General features: G+C 44.0%; 1 protein-coding gene across 3 annotated transcripts in view; it reads left to right on the plus strand.

Moving 5' to 3' along the window:
• Positions 1-5,372: 5,372 nt before the first annotated feature.
• Positions 5,373-19,497, plus strand: part of slc12a5b (solute carrier family 12 member 5b) — a 50,882-nt gene continuing 36,757 nt past the window's right edge. For 2 of the 3 annotated variants that reach the window (XM_005931755.3, XM_014336613.2), the window contains exon 1: positions 5,374-5,721. In XM_005931755.3, coding sequence (XP_005931817.1) covers positions 5,667-5,721 — 55 coding nt within the window. In that variant the 5' untranslated portion in view covers positions 5,374-5,666. Of the gene's footprint in view, positions 5,722-19,497 lie in introns of all 3 variants that reach the window. The other variant, XM_014336614.2, reaches the window with a different exon arrangement.

Below are 19,497 nucleotides of genomic sequence, written 5' to 3' on the forward strand. Positions count from 1 at the left end.
ACTTCATCCCTCAGCCACTGTGATTAAACTCATTTTCAAAATCCCCCTTCATTCATTAAGATTCATTAAAGACTCTCAAGGACAAAGAAAAGGGGATGTTTTGCAGTCCCAGAGAGGCTGTATGTTCAGTAATTGCTCTCCCTTTGTTGAAATTGCGATTAGTACATCATGAAATTGGCAGCATATAATTTGTCATCAGTTACCACCATTAATAGAAAAAACACACAGTGATAAGAAATGAAATGGTCTAGATTATTTCCATATGCAGTCATTAGTGTAGTATCTAATAGTGGCAACAGCAGATAGCCTTTACTCAGTAAGGAATAACAATAATTTCAAACAAGGGAAAACATGTTCACTTACTATATGGTAAATGGCCAGTATTTGTATAGCACTTTTACTAGTCCTGCCTAGGGACCCCAAGGCGCTTTACACACCCAGTCATCCACCCATTCACACACTGGTGGAGGCAAGCCACAGTTGTAGCCACAGCTGCCCTGGGGGAGACTGACAGAAGCGAGGCTGCCATATTGCGCCATCGGCTCTTCTGGCCAACACCAGTAGGCGGTAGGTGAAGTGTCTTGACTTGCCCAAGGACACAACGACCGAGACTGTCCGAGCCGGGGGTCGAACCGGCAACCTTCCGATTACAACTCCCAACTCTTGACCCACGGTCGCCCCACATTTAGCATTTACTATATGTAGGAGCAGGTTTCTACTGAACTTTGCAGCTTTGATCAAGCCTGCTGCTCTTCCCTTCAAAAAGGTTTTTATACAACTGCCTTATATGAGGTAAGGGCACAGGTTAGGTTACAATAAGGTAACTGCTTGTTGTGATAGAATAGGATCGGACAGAGGGCAGGCATATAAGGAAAATACTGGTCAGGATATGGTTTGACCCCAGAATAACGCCAACCCACAGCTTTACCAGTTTGCTTTACTCTCACCACTCCTGTAGTTTTATTGACCCAGAGCAGGAAGCCAGGTCATATTATTGACGCAGGCCTCTTGAAGCTGTGTGGTGCTTTTAGGGTTAGGGTTAGGGTGATAAATTGTAGGTGATAGCAGGCAGATGGTTTGAAGAAAAGGTCTAAAGATATTTTCCACCTTTGAATGGCTCCAGGTTGCTGACAAATGCAAAACACCTCTGTCATATATCCATCCTACAAACTGCTCCCAGAGCACCATATTAGTCATAAATCTGTAACGTAGGGCCAGTGCAGCTGATAGTACCAAAGGTAGCCTGCAAGCAATGAAGGAATTTTTCTCTCTCTTCATGAGCTGAAAATCCTACATCCCTCCAATAAATAAATAAACTAATTAATAAGTAGTGCTTGTGAACGCAGCATGAACATGAACTGTCCCCTAGCTTCTTAATCAAAGCTTGCTTTAAGTGGCACCTATGGCCCATTGTTCAGTCTGTTCTGGCATTGTGCTCCTACCATTTGTGGACCACATTAATTTCCCGTGGTTGTTTGGCTGTTTAATGGTGGCCCTACCCTACTGCTGTCTTGCTTTGGCTTATTTAATTGTGTTTTAGCTTGACAAAATATTTTAAGTTGTTCATCACATCTGTGTTTTATATTTTTAACTGAGCTGCCCTCTCTTTATTTATTGATCTGTTTTTTTTGTGAGTTTTTCTTTTAGAAGGTAGAGGGGCAAAGAGAGGCGAGGCTCTTAAAGCTTTAAATCTTTCTGATGCTGTAGTTTTTTGTTTTTTTTAAATTAATTAGCCAAATAAATTATTAACTTTAATCTGCCATGCCTCGCTTCGCCAGTAATGAGCTTGTGTGCATTAATGATTGGTAACTACACTTATTAGGGTGATATTTCCTATGCTGAAATCCCTCAGGTGGTGTTGCTTGTCTCCTTTCTTCCAGTTTTTTTATGCCAACCCCATCAGGTTCCCCCTCGTTCAGGTGCAAGACGATTTAGATGTCACCTCAGTACTTGGGTGATAGAGTTGACTGAAGCTAACAGTAGTAGGACAGGCCCTGTGCTTGATCAGGGAAAAAGTAAAAGTGGATTTCAACCCAGCTCTCTTTGGCCTTAATCTGCAGGATTAGGGCATCAGAAAGTTCACTCCAGTGGGCTGAAGTCTGCATGCGTAGAAATGTGTTTGTATGTTTGTGTGAGAGTGTGCGTGCATACTTTCTTTGTAGAAAACATACGTTTAAATTGAATGTGCTTGCATGTTTTTGCACATCAACATAGGTGTGAAACAGTTGGTGAACTCTAGTATCCAGAGCCACATGTGAAGCAGCAGCAGCAGGCAGAGGGACGGGAGGGGAGAGAGCTGCCCGTGGGTTAAGAGCTAAAGCCGCTTGGCCCAGATGAAGATGGCTCTCAGGCTCTCTGCCAGTCAAAGCCTAGCCAACAGCCCACTCTTACTGACAAGTCAGGGGAACGGCGGGACAGGTCACACGCACAATTTGTATATATTTACGGTATATAACAGGAAGTGCAAAGTACGATGCCTCAAGAATGATGCCTGTACTTGAAATGTAATTAAAGATTAAACATTTTATATGAAATATTGTTTAAATTACCTACTGGCTACCAAAAGGTGACAAACCCACAAAAAGTATCACCTAACTTTGCAGTTCCCATGATTTCCATAGAAGCCTTTTTTTGCCTTGGGTTTTACACCCCACAACTTTACTGCTTTGATTCATTTTCACAGCTTTCATCTGATCATTTTCAGCCACAGCAGGCGTCCATTTTCAAAGAACCACACGAAAAACACTCTGAACACCAGTTACTCTCACAGGGCCTGGCACCGAACAGCAGACAGGCGCTGTTAATGAATACAGCGACGCATTTAACAGCTAAGAAAAAAACAAATATCATCTCAAACCCCAATGGAGACCAAAACAGAGCTTAAAGAAAAGTAAATATTGGACCTAAACTCTACTTTGTTGCTCAAAGTGTAACTTAATCCAGGATGTTTCACTGCCATCTCTGATTGAAAGTTTTAATGTTTACTGCATTACTGATGGGAGTGGCTTTGTTCTCTCAGTACGCACAGCAGGAGTGACATCATAAAACCACTGGAGATCAGACTGGGCTGTCACAGTTTGAGTGCACCATTTATTTATCCACCTCCCCTTTCTGAAATGCTTTTGCACAAATATGTTATTCAAATCTATTGCATAAATAGACAGTATAAAACATGTATATACAAAAGACACAAGATATAGCTACTGTGAGCCATTGGGCTTTATACTGCTTCAACCCCTTTGGATTGTAAAGTCCTGTTTTGAATCTTCAAGTTGAGTGTTGTCGTTGTCACCATCCTGGTCCAATTGTCGACTTTTTTCTAAGAAGAAGACTGTGTGACATGTCTGACAGACACAGCAATGTCTGGTCAAATTCTCTAAATGCATTCATGAAACGAGCACTGCACCAAATACCTTCTTGCAAGTGCTTTGGCCTCTAGCAGACTGCTTTGGACACCCGTAGCTTGAATGGCCAACTTGTCTGGAGAATGTTCACCTTCAAAGTAAAACTTCTGAAATATGTTTGTTGCAGCAGTGAGGCACAGCTTTTACTCTGAAGGTAAATGTCTCCAGTGTGCAGCACCCTTTTTGAGGTTTTACTACCACAGATTAAATAGCGAGTCTTTTAGACAAGTTGGTGTCTTCTCTGAAAATGTGCCTGCGACAATCTGTTAGTAGCAAAAAGGGATCATAAAGATGGTTTTGCAAAGGATGTCATCTGGCAACAGTCAGCAACCTTCAGCAACGAGTCACCGACTGGGATCCACGTCTTTCCTTAGCGACCAGAAGACCTGTGTGACTGAGGCCTAAGTGTTTACAGAGCAGAGGGCTTTTTTTCCATAGACTTCTATATGATCATTTATTGCAATCAGCAGTTTCAACTGCTGATGGCTGCAAGTCCAACGCACTTTCGTGTTGGTTTCACTTTTTAGACATGAAAGTTTCATCCATCTTTTATCATTTCTGTGTTTATAATCTAATATAACCCCATGTGTTTTAAGCACCCTCTCTCTTATGCTTGCAACATTATTATTCACTCCACCACTTGATTTTTCCAACATTCAAATTTTCTTTTTCTCATCTTTTAGTCATGGTGGAGTTTGATTTTTTTTTTCATTTAAATATCAGATGAGCCAGAGTGAACATGATGTAATGTGTAGCTGTTTTCTGGATACTGTTGTCAGGATCAAGTCTCTCTGAACATCTGCCAAACCTCAGAGATCATCTTACCAGAGTTGGACACACAGTTCACAGTGACATAATGTCAAGAGTACTTTAAAAAAAAAAAAAGCCTTTCTCTCTTCATTTCATCCATTAAATGCCAGTTGTGTTTTTCGCCATGCCAGGCAGGTGGTGTGGATTAGTGATGCTCTCTAAATTTCAGTACAGGATATTATACACAGTTCAGATTAGAATATATCATCAATGAAGCCACAGATTTGGATTTTCTTTTTTACTTTTAACCATCAACATCATGCATTTTTTTGTTAGTGTCTTCCTTAATTGCTTCATTTTCACTGTGATTCTTTACATCACTCACTTTATCATCTATATATTTTCTTGATTAGCTGTCATCCTTTTTTCCTCCTCTGCCACAACCAAGCCGTTCTATTCTTAAATATTTCTGTCTGCAGCCGTGTTATTTTGCATTCCTCAAAAAATTGTCATTTCGCTGAAACATGGAGTGACCACAGCATGATAATAGCAAACTGAAATGTGATTCCTAACCAGAAGGGCCCAGACTTGGTAAAGTTGGAATACATTTAAATATAATTGACATAAATGGTCTATTAGAGGTTAAAACATAAGTAGATAAACCTCTTAAAAGAGGGTGTTTTTATTACTACCCATACATTTCCTTAGACCATTTTCAGCCGAACAAAATATATAGAAAAACAATAGTATATCTTGCACAGTTTTCTAGGAGACAAAAAGTCTTTTGGCACCCTAGGATAGTTCAGCCTGTGTGGAAACAGATTTAAGTTTAGAGATATGCAAGTGCAGCCTGTAGCTCCCATACAAATAATGGGTTACGACCACATAGGTAAATATTTCAACACGTTGCAAGGGGAACTGTAACAAAAGAGCAACAAACAGACAGTAATGCAATCTTGACTTCTGTCTAAAAAGAACATCAAAAGCAATGCTTAATCTCAGGAGGGAATACTTTGTCATCTGATGTGCATCCTCTCTGTCTCTCAATCCCTCTCCGTCCGTCTCTCTCGTGATGAGATGGATGATGATGACTGTGGGTGAGGGAGAGAAAAGGGAGGGAGGGAGAGAAGGATAATACCTTCTGAATACATGATGAATGTATTCATCAGGCTTAAACTGACTTGGGGGGGGGGGGGGGGGGTGAGTGGTGTGCAGAGACAGAGAGAGCATGCATGTGAGTGACACCGAGCACTATCATCAGCTCTACCCTGCGGCCGCTCTCAGTCTCTCTATCCTCTTCCCAAAGAGAGACAGAGGAAGTCACGCAAGTTAAAAGAATACACATACACAGCTTTCCTTTTTCTCGTGCAGCCAGAGGCAGGAGGACAGGAGCTGCGAGACGCACGAGTAAAGCGCAACTTGTCTTTGGCTGCTGCCCACCCAGAGCTTTTTACTCAGCAACAAGCTCAAGAGCGGTGCCACTCAGTGCGCTCAGCCTGAAGAGGACAGAGGATGCTAAACAACATGACGGACTGTGAGGAGGGAGAGGGGGGACCCAACAGCCAGGGTGAGTGACGAAACCTGCTGCCGAGTGATGAGAAGGGAGTGTGTATGTGTGTGTGAGTGCGTGGACCTCGGTGCATCAGTCTCAGCGTGGGTGCTGGAAGGGAACGCGCACGTGTCAGTTAATGAAAGTTAGAGAAACAAAATGATGTCAATGCAGAAACGTATAAATCGGAGTCATTTATTGTATTTGCATGAGACCTTTCAGATAGTAACTGTAATCTGAATAGGACTAAATTAAGTCCAAGTGGAGGTGTCTGAGATCAGTCTGCTACACCTTCACTTTGCTCTGATGCGTTTCACCTCCTGAATTTCATATGTAAACCTTCATCTGCTTAAATAGTTCAGAAATTTGCTTCTTTTTAGCTGATTGGCTGCTGCTTTTCGAAAAAAATAAAAAGGCTGGTTTAGTCAGAAGCTCAGTGATATATGTGACTCAAATGTGGTCCAATTCATCCTGCAACTGTAGATTTATACAAAAGGTTCTACAAAAAATAAATGTTCCCAGAAGACTTGAGTGTAGCCAGAAAAAACAGCCTTTCTTTTCCCATCAGGAACATCTTACCCAGGGGGCAATGTCAGCCTTTCATAAGCTTGCAAGTGCATGTCTCTGAGTGTTTAAATACAGACTGGGTTTTTATTTTAACCTTTTCTATTTGCTGAAATGATTCATTTCCTTTTTTTTAAAAAAATATGTTACCGGTACAAACACTACAAGAATGCTGACCACTGGTCACAGTTGGTATTTTTCCCCATTTTTGGACATTAATTATTCATGGCAATAATTTTAAGTTGCAGCCTTGGTTGTAACAATTTTTCTCCACTGTGTTTGTGTTCACGTGTGCACCGTCATCAGGGAGCCATCCACCAATTATGTATTAAATTATCTTTTTAATTATGTGAGGGTTTTTTAAATATTTGACAATATGTTAAGTCTGTATCTGCGCCATTTGAGTTTCAGTCATTTAGACCTAAATTATCTTAGTGTGTTTTGATTATTTCCTTTAAATATGACACCTGTCATTTATACAGAGCAATATCACTGTGGCTCCTTATTTTGATGAATTCTGTTAATTTAATTTGGTATGGCCCTATTCAGAGTCTTTGTCTTAAATATACTTGTTCTTTTAAAAGTCACATAATGGGTTTTGTTAAATGATTATAGACAACAACCCTGATGTGTAATAGGAAGAAAATAACCCACATGAGGATTTCATTCTGATTTATACATCTGGGCTGATTTGGCACTCCACTCAAGGCCTGTTGCTTCAAAAGATTAGGGGAGAAAATTGGATTACAAGAACAGTTTATTTCTATTCTCTATACACTATGACTGAGTGTAAACTCAGTTTGTTTCTCCATTTTCTAAGAGCTGAGCATCAAGATAATCTCTAAGCCATATTCACTGGCTACATGTTTTATACAAATACTATTATGTGTGTTTTTCGATACCTGGGAAGATATCTATGATGAGATTTGAGATTAATCTTAATTTTTTCCACACAATTAGAGGTGAACACAACAACAAGTGGGGGGAAATGATTTTTTTGTTTTCAAATTAAAAAATATATATCATAGCTGTCATATTCTTCATTGGAAAAATAACTAAAAAAAAAATCCTTTACATCGAAAACTGCTTCACACAAAAAATGGCTTTAGTCTTCAAAGATCTGTGTACACTGTCCAAAGTTACTTTCATCTGTTTTAATCTGTATTCATTCATCATTCACTGTTTAAAAGCAAAGGCTTATATCAGCATTCCACCCATTCATGCCAAATCCAGGCCTTCTCTTTCCACTTACATAAAAATGCAGTTTGACAGTAGAAGGTGAAGGTATATTCCCCAGAGCTGTGAATTGCTTGTTTTTCTCAACTTATTGTAAGACTCATGAATCCATATATATATATATATATATATATATATATATACAAATAAGCAGATCCTGCCTTTGCTAGAATTTTAACTCCCTGTGCACTACAGGGACGGTGACCTTTTGCTTTTTAAAGGTCATGATGTGAGCGACACCATCGCACCACAGGGGTAAATAATGAGGTGGCATTCAGGGTGCATACTGGACTTGTATAGAGCCACACTATATACAATAACGACTGTCCAAGCCAGGACATCACCTGGAAGTAAATAAATACCATCTCATTATAGTTGTGGCGAGTTTAAAGTGAGAACAAGTGGATGGATTGATGAGCTCCCTGGAGCCCTCATACTGACCACTGGCAATCAGAATTAATGCGTTCTAATCAATAAGCTCACCAGGGGGGCTGAGGTGAGATGAGGAAGCTATTTTTAAATGAATAGCTTCCTCATCTATTCAAAATTAAGTATTTTTAAACCTGCTGCAGGTTTAAAAATACTTAATTTTCTTATATTGTGCAGAAATATTTGTAGATTTTGAGCTCATTACTGATGAACCCTCTTTTAGCTCTGTCTGTAACAAATGTAAATTACATTCATAACTCAAATTTACATGTAAATAAATGCCTGTAAATGTGTTCCAAAGTAAATGTAATGAAATTATCTCAATTAAAGGAACTCAATATGGGTCCATTCAGAATTATAGTTATGACAGGTTTATTGTCACTGATGCTTTAACATGTATGTACTCCTTAAATTATAGCTGATAATAAATAAAAGTAGACTGAAAATATTCACTTACGTAACGAGGCAAAACTCACAGAAGTTCTAAGCAAATATAAACAGACATCAACTGTCTCTCAACATTAACCGTAACATGACAGAACGACTATATTATCATCGTGTCGCTTACATATCGTTAAATTCTGTGTGTACTGCAATTGTTATCAAACCAGTCAAATCTTACTGCACCAGCAGGGTTTATAGCTACAGCCACCAAAGTGCTGTTTGCATCATCTGTAGCAGATGGCACAGGAGATAAATGAAGGTCAGAGGTTAGCATCTTACCATGAAACTCATAGACGAAAACTAATATAGATTGTAAACCTTTTAAAAAATAAAGCAAAGCTACGTAAAGCCACCATATTGTATCTTTGGCTGGAACGCACCAAAACCAGCAACCACAGACATACTGTTTAGTTCAGCTTCTGAGGAATAGATGTGAGTGTTTATTTGGCACTTTTTAGTGTGTGTTATTGCAGCTGAATGCTTTTTGTCTGTCTTTTTGTTTTTAGCTAACTGAAAGCCGTTTAATTGATTTTAAAGTTTTCCATAAAAGCAAGACTGCTAATCATCTCTGCCTCTGTCACCAGAACTGTTGGTCCATATCAGCTCATGGTGACTTCTATGACATCAGAATGACATCAAAATTCATTATTTGAAGGCCCTAACTGCTGTATCTGCAAAAAAACAAACAAAAAAAACATCTGAAATAAATGATCAGGGCAGCATCAAAGTCAGTCGGACTTGTTATGTGTAAGAATGCCAAAAATGCATCTAAATGTTGCTGAAATTGTTGATTTTTTTTTCCCATTTTACTTATCTTAGAAATCTTCTTCTTTTCTGCAACACTTAGATGAGGTGCCAACACCCCCAGGGTTGAAACAAGGGTCTCGCAGCCAGCTGGTGGCCCTTATATCAATCACTGCATGTTACTGGCATTTATCACTTCCAACGCGGTCGTTCTGACTAAATTGCTTCTCTGAGCTGCTCCCGCTGTCACTCTCTCAGGTGGCTGATTACCAGCTGACACAACAAACCACACAAGACACAAATCGGTTGATTGTACTTAAAGGTGTGCGCTGGCATTTTTTCTAAATATGCCAATTTACAGTCAGAGCAATATATTATAAACTGGCTCTGCATGAGTGGGTTTGTTTGAGAGAGTTCACAGCAGCATAGTTTGAGCACTTGCTGAAACAGTTTTATACCAGAGTGAAACATCAGTCTGATTTCATCCACTGACAGTTAACCCCGGGCACTATCGGCTCTGTGTTAGCTGCAGCTTACATTGCATCAGATTATATTTTCATTCGGCTGAGCCTTTTTTGAATTTCCCCTGTAGTCTCAGTGGTCTAGGAGTCTGGCGAGCTCAGCAGGGGCACAGGGCTGCCAAGCCATCTCTGACTTATTGTTTGAAACTGTGTATCAGCATGTAAGTGGGCATCTTTCAGAAGGCAGACAAGCACCAAATTGTTATTGTGTTCCCTTGATATGTGTTATATTTGTTCTCCTGCACTAAGATTAATGCAAATCAGTCATGTCTGTAAGTGGTAGTCTTTGTTAACTAGCGATTTTTTATGTTTAGATGGGCATAAGTAATTTTGATCTGCTCCATTAGAGTGAATCTTAGCTACATATCTGCACTACAGTGCACTGATGGACTCAATCTGGTCACCTGGCACATTTGCACTGTTTCTCCCCTCCTTTATAGTGGACACAAGCAGCTATGAAATCGTATACATGGTATTATCTCATAGTGCTGCATTATATAAACCTGACCTCTTAATGCCATATGAAGGATTTTAATGTCGCTGCTTCCCTGAAATTTCACAGCTGCATCCTCAGCTGATTTACATTTTAATAAACAGAAAATAATCTCGCCATTTGGTTTGCCTTGTCAAACTTTGCAGATTAAAGCGGCTGTAATAACAAGGTGGTTACAAATGAAACAACTGAACAGTGAGCAACAGGTAGAAAGGCTATCTCGGGGATTTTCTGACATGCTGTCCTGCTCTGTTCTGTGACTGAGAAGAAGAAACAAAGGAGCACAGAAAAGTCCAAAAATCAGTTCTAGAGGTCTACCCGACCACAGGGCAAGACACAGTCAGGACATGACAACAAGATCTGGTGAGGTAGTAACTAACACAACGGAAGGACCGAAGGACAAGAGGGGAACACAAAAGGAACTAAACAATTAGTGATAATTTTGCAGATAAGTTACATTATTATTATGAATTATATTATTATGGCCATGATACAACATGCATGATTATGAAAAGTGACACATAATGAACATGTTTGCCCTAGGTACTTTACATTTTGACTATAAAACATGCATAAGTAATTTTTTTTCAACTATGCAAAACTATTATGCAACAAAATTGTGTTTTTTTGCAGAATAAATCAGCAATAAGATATAAGGCTGCAATTAAGCCTGAAAATCTCTCTCAATGTCTTCTCCATTGTTATTATTATTATTAGAGAACCTTCACAGACATATTATTATTATTATTATTTAAGATTTTCCAATAATAAAATTTTTTTATTTTCTATTTTGATTTCCTAGAAACATCCCCACTTAAGTGTCCCCGTAGTCCCGTGGCTGGATAGATTCGTTTAGTTTTAAGCATTTGGAAAGACAAAGTTCTCTGTTGTCGTAAGAATATTTTCACTATTGTTAGGCCCTTCTGCTCAGTGACACCTACTTTCAACAACCACTGACTCACTGAAGCTTATTGAGACAACGATCTCAGAGGTCAACAGTAGGAGATCCAGAAACAGAGTGCCCGAAATGGAGAAAGCGAAGAGGCAATAGTGACACATCTCTTTTCTAATCCTCCCACTGAGCTACAACAACTTTCCCACCAAATCATCTTAGATTGGAGATTATGAAATACAGAGTGGTCTAATCCTTTCTTCTCCATCATGTTCCTTCTCACAGCTCGCTCTCAGCAGTCCAGTCACATCACCCTGTCTGTGGAGGAATCTGAGAACATCCTTTACACAAACTCTCTATCACAATATATTGTTGTAATGGTTTTGAGACAAAAAAAAAACTGCTAGAAGTTAATTACATTTTTATATTCAATAATCTGCTGTTGGGTGGGGTGCCTTACAAATAAGATACTTACACGATACTTTAAAATGTAACCACAAGGGGGCCTTAACAAAGTATGGCATATGTGATGAGATACCAGTGAAAAATGTGTCTTAGAATTGCTACAAACTAGAGGTGCACCGGTTGACCATCAAGGGATCTGAATCAGCGGATGATCAGCGTTTTTCACTGTGAGTGAAGACACAAAGTTTGTCAAGTAAACCGCAGGTGGTCCAGCAAGACTAATCAAACACTTAAAACCCGTCGTTGAGCTGAACATGGACATTTTAAAGAAGCTAACACAGGAAAAGTGGACGAAGCTAAAGCTATCAAGAGTTTTTGTCCCTGATACAAGTGAGCAGTCGAAGTGGTTACTAGGAAAATTTTGGAGATGAGTAAAAGAGAGAAGCGATCATTGTTCTGTTATCTGATGAACTTATAACTTTGTTTTGTTATATATACCTGTTGCACCTGCTTTTGTTTGGTAAGGTACAATATGTCAAGTAAAGCTGGGTGGACAGCAGCTCATTTTACGTTTATTACCTGTATTTCTTTCCAGTGGCAAAGAGCTTTCACTATCTTGTATGCATAAAAAAAAGAGTTTGTTGTCCTTGCATCTCTGAAAGAAACCAACTGCACCTTCTGTGTATTTTGAATATGGGGGTAACACTGGTGTTCATGCATCACTGTGGCATTTCTCTGTCAGCCTACAGGTCACAGTGAGTGTCGTTTGTACATCACCTGGACAACTTGCATATTAGTGCAAGTGTGATAAAAATTAAACTCTATTCTTTTTTGTTTGACTTTGTCCAGAACAAAGTCTAATGGCTGAGATGCTACTTGCAGCTGTAAGATTATTATCCTCATTAACACTTCCCTGTACTTCTTTAATCTGATTGAATTATTCATCTTTATTATTCGTTCTTGTCACTTATCAACTCCATTTGTTATAAAAAAAAATTATGCAGAAGTGCACTCTGACTCACACATTAGATCTCCTCATTTATCAACACCTGTTTTATGTCTGTGAACAGACATAAAGAAACGGGAGGGAAACAAATAAGACATCCTCCATGTAATATGATAAAATCATCCTCATTGACCTTCATACAAACTGAAGTGTTGTGGATGAATCATTTGATGTTCCCTTGCCGAGAAGAATAAACTAGCTGAGTGTTCAGATGAGTCATCCTTTTCTGGTTCAGCTTTTGATTCTCTTTTTCTGAAACTAGTAAGCTGAGGGCACAGTTAAGCAAAACTTTTCTTTAGAGCCTGTTCCACTGAGGTCATATGTGTGTTTTCCCACCTACCTTTACATCATTTTTTTCACCCTTTGTTTCTCAGCGTTCTCATTGTCACGCTTTCAGCTTCTGTGTGTTGATCTGCGAAGAGGAGTGATATGTAACAAATGAGGCACCCAGCTTAGGTGGAAACCTCAGACAGAGCGAGAATCAGAGGGTACATTTTGACAGTACTTTATATAAACATGCATCTTTCTACCTTTCTAATAGACAAAAAATTAATGTAAAACAATAGCAAAGTTAATTTTATTTCTGCTACAGTTGTCATTGCTGCCTGCCCTGACAAAGCGACCTAAGGGTAGAAAGACCTGAACTGGGATAAAGAAATAGAAACCAGTTCTTATAAGAATGAAAGCTGTAACTGTTTATTTAAATGTCTCAACTGGGTTAAGACTGTTCAGCAACATGGCTCAGCCCAATAATACCACACTGGTGGGACACAGTCACTTACTACAAAGGATAAAATGACCAGACTTAATGGCCAGAATTAATGAAGCAGTTCTAGCTTCCTAAAACCAAACCAAACTGTTTTCTTGAGAACTATCAGAAAATTTTACTCGAACTTAAAAGTTCCGTCTTTTGCAAAATGCACTTTTTTTTACAGTTTCTCTCAAGAAATACGAGGGGCGATTAATACCACTATCACATCTAAGTGTAAAAAAACAACCAGTTAATAGACAGCTATAGGAGGTAGTTGACTAATGGCACAGTGGCAGAAAGTAAAACTGGGACACCAACCTCCTTGTGACTGGAAAAAAAATCAGTGGTTATCACTTTTGATGACAAGGCAATTGCGCAGGTCGTCTGGTGGGATGTAACCTGTTTAAAAATAATGGGAGCCTGACTGCAATCACTTTCAGACAGACTGGCAAAGAAATGCAGACAGATTCCCAACAAGATTACTCTGAGTCAGTATAGAGCGATTAATGCAACTCGTCTGCGTGGCGTCTCCAACCCTCCTGCTTTCCAGCTGATTTGCTATATCCTTATATAAAAGCCAAACTGCAGAGCACCTATAACTTTTTGCAGTTAAATTGCTGTCTTGCAGGGACAATGTTACTATTTGGTTCTGAAATTCTGTCTCAAATTTGAATCTCTTTGTTTACAGATGGCAAAAGATTTGCAGCAGAGAGCGACAGATTTGCAGTTTTTGCTGATTTATCACAGATAATGGCCATATTATCACAAACAGATTGTATGTAATTGCCAGCTTGACCCCATTTAAGCAGACTGATAGCAGACTGACTCCGTCCTACTCCAGTTCGATTGCTGTCTTGATGCAACAAAGTCACAGATCTGGGCCCCATCTTCAAAGTAATTGTTTACAAGGCAACGAGATAACAAGCTCCCTGCACACGGTTGTGATATTACACTTAAATTGTTTGCAAAGATGGCAAGTCAGGTTAACAGTGCTGGTGTCTGAATTTGTTCCCTGTTGTACAGAGCATTGATGCCGTTTCCCTCTTTTCCCTCTTTGTGCTACGTTAAGTTAAAATATCACCAAGAAAGCAAATAATTGCATTTCCCCAAATGGCAAACTTGCTTTAATAAACACAGCAATCGTGATCCAACGAGTATATGGCTGGCTAGATAGATTTATACAACATACAGTGGGGCAAAAAAGTATTTAGTCAGCCACCGATTGTGCAAGTTCCCCCACTTAAAATGATGACAGAGGTCAGTAATTTGCATCTAATGGCTTATGTCTCTGTCTTCTTTAGTTGCTCTGTCTCCCCTTCACCTGCATCCCCTTGTCTAGTTCGTGTCTATGTGTATCTTAAGTTCCTATATCCCCGTGTTCAGTCAGTGTTTGTGTCTGCCCTGTTCCCACGTCTCTGTTCCCTTTTGTTATAGTGCCTGCCCGTGAGTCTGTGTTATGTTTCCTGTTTTACTTTGAAAGTCCATGTCTGATGTTAATGTGTCTGGTTTTGCTTCCCCCTTGTCTCGTTAGGCCTGATTTGCCCCAGCTGTGTTTCCCTCCTGTTACCCATTCCCTGATTGCTCCCTCTGTGTATTTAAGCCCTGTGTTTCTTGGTGTCTGTGTCGCGATCTACCGTTTACTTTGCTGTGTGTTCTGTCATTGCTCTGGTTTAAGTTTGTTTTGAGCCTTTTTCAGTTATGTTATATTTTGAGTACTTAATTAAAGCCTTTTTGAGTTCACGTCTGTCTCCGGAGTCTGCACCTTGGGTCCTATTCCTGCCTGCACACAGCTCACCTAACAGAAGATCGCGACCAGAACATGGACCCTGCAGACTCTTTTTCTTTTGAGTTCGACGGCGAGATGGAGCGGCTGGTGCGCCTGCTTGACCGCATTGCCCAGTCACAGGATTTAAGGACCATGGCAGTGGGGCTGAGCGCGGTGGAGGCCATCATTCGGCATAATCCCCGGCTTAGCCAGTTTGCTAGAGACACTGAGTTGGGGAACACCATTACTGCCTGGAGAGAGCAAGTCAGGGCTAGTGAGCTTGCTCTCTCCCTCACTACATCTTCCCCACCGCTGCCGCAGGACAACGCACACTCTGCTTCATCGCCACTGCAGGCTTCCTCCCCTTCCTCACGCCAGCTGGGACCTTGTTCGCCTGTCCGTTCGCCTGCCTTTTTCCTGGCGGCTGTGTGGTCGGAGGATGAGGAGGAGGTCTCCATTTCTCCACTGGTTCCTGTTCCCTCGTCTAAAAGGAAGCGACGCCACCGTCGCTCCTCTCCTCGGTCATCCGTTCAGCCACGTGTCTCCGCTGGAGGGTCCGAGGAACCGCTTCAGCCACGTGTCTCCGCTGGAGGGTCCGAGGGACGCTTCAGCCACCTGTCTCCGCTGGAGGGTCCGAGGGACCGCTTCAGCCACCTGTCTCCGCTGGAGGGTCCGAGGGACCGCTTCAGCCACCTGTCTCCGCTGGAGGGTCCGAGGGACCGCTTCAGCCACCTGTCTCCGCTGGAGGGTCCGAGGGACCGCTTCAGCCACCTGTCTCCGCTGGAGGGTCCGAGGGACCGCTTCAGCCACCTGTCTCCGCTGGAGGGTCCGAGGGACCGCTTCAGCCACCTGTCTCCGCTGGAGGGTCCGAGGGACCGCTTCAGCCACCTGTCTCCGCTGGAGGGTCCGAGGGACCGCTTCAGCCACCTGTCTCCGCTGGAGGGTCCGAGGGATCGCTTCAGCCGTCTCTTCCTGCTGGAGGGCCCGAGGAGCCTGTTCAGCCTCACGCCTCGTCAGCTGGAGGGCCCGAGGAGCCTGTTCAGCCTCACGCCACGTCAGCTGGAGGGCCCGAGGAGCCTGTTCAGCCTCACGCCACGTCAGCTGGAGGGCCCGAGGAGCCTGTTCAGCCTCACGCCACGTCAGCTGGAGGGCCCGAGGAGCCCGTTCAGCCTCACGCCACGTCAGCTGGAGGGCCCGAGGAGCCCGTTCAGCCTCACGCCACGTCAGCTGGAGGGCCCGAGGAGCCCGTTCAGCCTCACGCCACGTCAGCTGGAGGGCCCGAGGAGCCTCGTTCAGCCTCACGCCACGTCAGCTGGAGGGCCCGAGGAGCCTGTTCAGCCTCACGCCACGTCAGCTGGAGGGCCCGAGGAGCCCGTTCAGCCTCACGCCACGTCAGCTGGAGGGCCCGAGGAGCCCGTTCAGCCTCACGCCACGTCAGCTGGAGGGCCCGAGGAGCCCGTTCAGCCTCACGCCACGTCAGCTGGAGGGCCCGAGGAGCCGTTCAGCCTCACGCCACGTCAGCTGGAGGGCCCGAGGAGCCTGTTCAGCCTCACGCCACGTCAGCTGGAGGGCCCGAGGAGCCTGTTCAGCCGTCTGCCACGTCAGCTGGAGGGCCCGAGGAGCCTGTTCAGCCGTCTGCCACGTCAGCTGGAGGGCCCGAGGAGCCTGTTCAGCCGTCTGCCACGTCAGCTGGAGGGCCCGAGGAGCCTGTTCAGCCGTCTGCCACGTCAGCTGGAGGGCCCGAGGAGCCTGTTCAGCCGTCTGCCACGTCAGCTGGAGGGCCCGAGGAGCCTGTTCAGCCGTCTGCCACGTCAGCTGGAGGGCCCGAGGAGCCTGTTCAGCCGTCTGCCACGTCAGCTGGAGGGCCCGAGGAGCCTGTTCAGCCGTCTGCCACGTCAGCTGGAGGGCCCGAGGAGCCTGTTCAGCCGTCTGCCACGTCAGCTGGAGGGCCCGAGGAGCCTGTTCAGCCGTCTGCCACGTCAGCTGGAGGGCCCGAGGAGCCTGTTCAGCCGTCTGCCACGTCAGCTGGAGGGCCCGAGGAGCCTGTTCAGCCTTCTGCCACGTCAGCTGGAGGGCCCGAGGAGCCCGTCCAGCTGCCATTAGCCTCTGCCTCTGCTACGCCTGGTCCAGCTTCTGCCTCTGCCTCTGCTACGCCTGGTCCAGCTTCTGCTCTGCCTGCCTCTGCTACGCCTGGTCCAGCTTCTGCCTCTGCCTCTGCTACGCCTGGTCCGCTTCTGCCTCTGCCTCTGCTCCGCCTGGTCCGCCTCTGCCTCTGCTCTCTGCCTTCCGCCTCTCCGCTCCGCCTGTCCTGCCTCTGCTCCGCCTGGTCCGCCTCTGCCTCTAGCTCCGCCTGGTCCGGCCTCTGCTTGCTCCGCCTGGTCCGGCCTCTGCAGCTCCGCCTGGTCCGGCCTCTGACTCTGCAGCTCCGCCTGGTCCGGCCTCTGACTCTGCAGCTCCGCCTGGTCCGGCCTCTGACTCTGCAGCTCCGCCTGGTCCGGCCTCTGACTCTGCAGCTCCGCCTGGTCCGGCCTCTGACTCTGCAGCTCCGCCTGGTCCGGCCTCCGAGGGTTCAGTTTTGTCTGCCCCTGAGGTCTCCAATCTGTCTGTTCCTGCCGGCGCGGCCTGCCCGTCCTGCTCGTCCTGCCCGGCCTGCTCGTCCTGCTCGTCCTGCCGGCCTGCTCGTCCTGCACATCCTGTCCGGCCTGCTCGTCTTGCACGTTCTGTCCGGCCGATGACTGGACGTCGTTGCCGTCATGGACAGCCCTCGGAACTACGCCGCCGTCATGGACGGCCCCCTGAACTACTCCTTCGCCAGTGCCTCCCGCCCGGCCGGCCTCCTGACCTGCTCGGTCGCCGTCGCTGCCTCCCGCCCGGCCGGCCTCCTGATCTGCTCCGTCGCCACCGGGGCCTTCTGCCTGGCCGGCCTCCTGAACTGTTTTCTGGGCTCTTGGACTGTCAGCCTCCGGGCCGGCCCCCCTGAACTTTTTTGGGACTATTGTCTGGGCCTCTGCGCCTTTTGTGAGCTCTTTTGTTTATTTGCTTTTGGACTTTGCCTGGGCCTTGGTGCTGTTGTTTTGGACTTTGTTTCTGTGTTTTGTTCTGTTGCTTTCCGGGCTCCAGTGTTTGCACTTTTTTTTGTTTTGTTGTTTCTGGCTCCTTGTTTTGTTTCGGGCCCTCCATCCTGTTTCCCCCGCCGCCCACCCTGGTTGGGTTGTTTTTGTTTTTTTTTTATGTTTTGGTTTGGGCTGTCTGGAAGCCAGCCCTTAAGGGGGGGGTACTGTTAGGATGCCTGGGTCGTCGACCCAGGGCTTTTGAGTTTATATTATTTATACTGTCTAGTTTTTGGTTTCTTTGAGTTCTATCTAATGGCTTATGTCTCTGTCTTCTTTAGTTGCTCTGTCTCCCCTATCACCTGCATCCCCTTGTCTAGTTCGTGTCTATGTGTATCTTAAGTTCCTATATCCCCGTGTTCAGTCAGTGTTTGTGTCTGCCCTGTTCCCACGTCTCTGTTCCCTTTTGTTATAGTGCCTGCCCGTGAGTCTGTGTTATGTTTCCTGTTTTACTTTGAAAGTCCATGTCTGATGTTAATGTGTCTGGTTTTGCTTCCCCCTTGTCTCGTTAGGCCTGATTTGCCCCAGCTGTGTTTCCCTCCTGTTACCCATTCCCTGATTGCTCCCTCTGTGTATTTAAGCCCTGTGTTTCTTGGTGTCTGTGTCGCGATCTACCGTTTACTTTGCTGTGTGTTCTGTCATTGCTCTGGTTTAAGTTTGTTTTGAGCCTTTTTCAGTTATGTTATATTTTGAGTACTTAATTAAAGCCTTTTTGAGTTCACGTCTGTCTCCGGAGTCTGCACCTTGGGTCCTATTCCTGCCTGCACACAGCCGCACCTAACAGAATGTGACGCCTCGGTGAAAGCGAAAGTGTCGGCTCTGCAGATTGTAGACCTATCCAGGGTTTACACCACCTCTCACCACATGGTCGTTGGGATAGGTTCCAGCAAATGGATGAGGCAAAACGATGGATGGATGAATCACAAAAAGCTTGTTAAGCAGCATAGACACCAAAATAATCATCTGAGCCTATTGTAAGCTTGTATATGCAGTGAGTACTTGAACTCATAAAACCCCTCATGTGTTTACATTAAGCTCAATTGTTTGCTTGGCTTTAAATTCAGAAGCAAGAGTCCCAAGATACATATATGTAAATACACAAACTTCTATCAACTTGTCGACAGATCTTAACACTTTGACAGAAATAAGGGAGGTATAAACAGAACACTCACACCAGCTTGAGAATTTCCAGATGTAAAACTTTCTTGTGTTGAACAAACCAATCTCGTTGCATTTGAAAACCATTTACACATCTCCTCCTCCAACACATACAAGTATGACTCTGCAGCTAATGAGACCACCATGTTCATGTGGTTGTTGTCACTTATGTAAGCCACCAGAGATTCGAATATGGTGAGAACGTGCACAGGAATACAGACACTACATGCTAAAGTGTTTTATTATATACAGTGGGGCAAAAAAGTATTTAGGCAG

This window comes from Haplochromis burtoni, unplaced genomic scaffold, assembly GCF_018398535.1.
Source record: "Haplochromis burtoni strain Fernald_Lab_line unplaced genomic scaffold, NCSU_Asbu1 Contig_146, whole genome shotgun sequence".
Lineage (NCBI taxonomy): Eukaryota > Metazoa > Chordata > Actinopteri > Cichliformes > Cichlidae > Haplochromis > Haplochromis burtoni.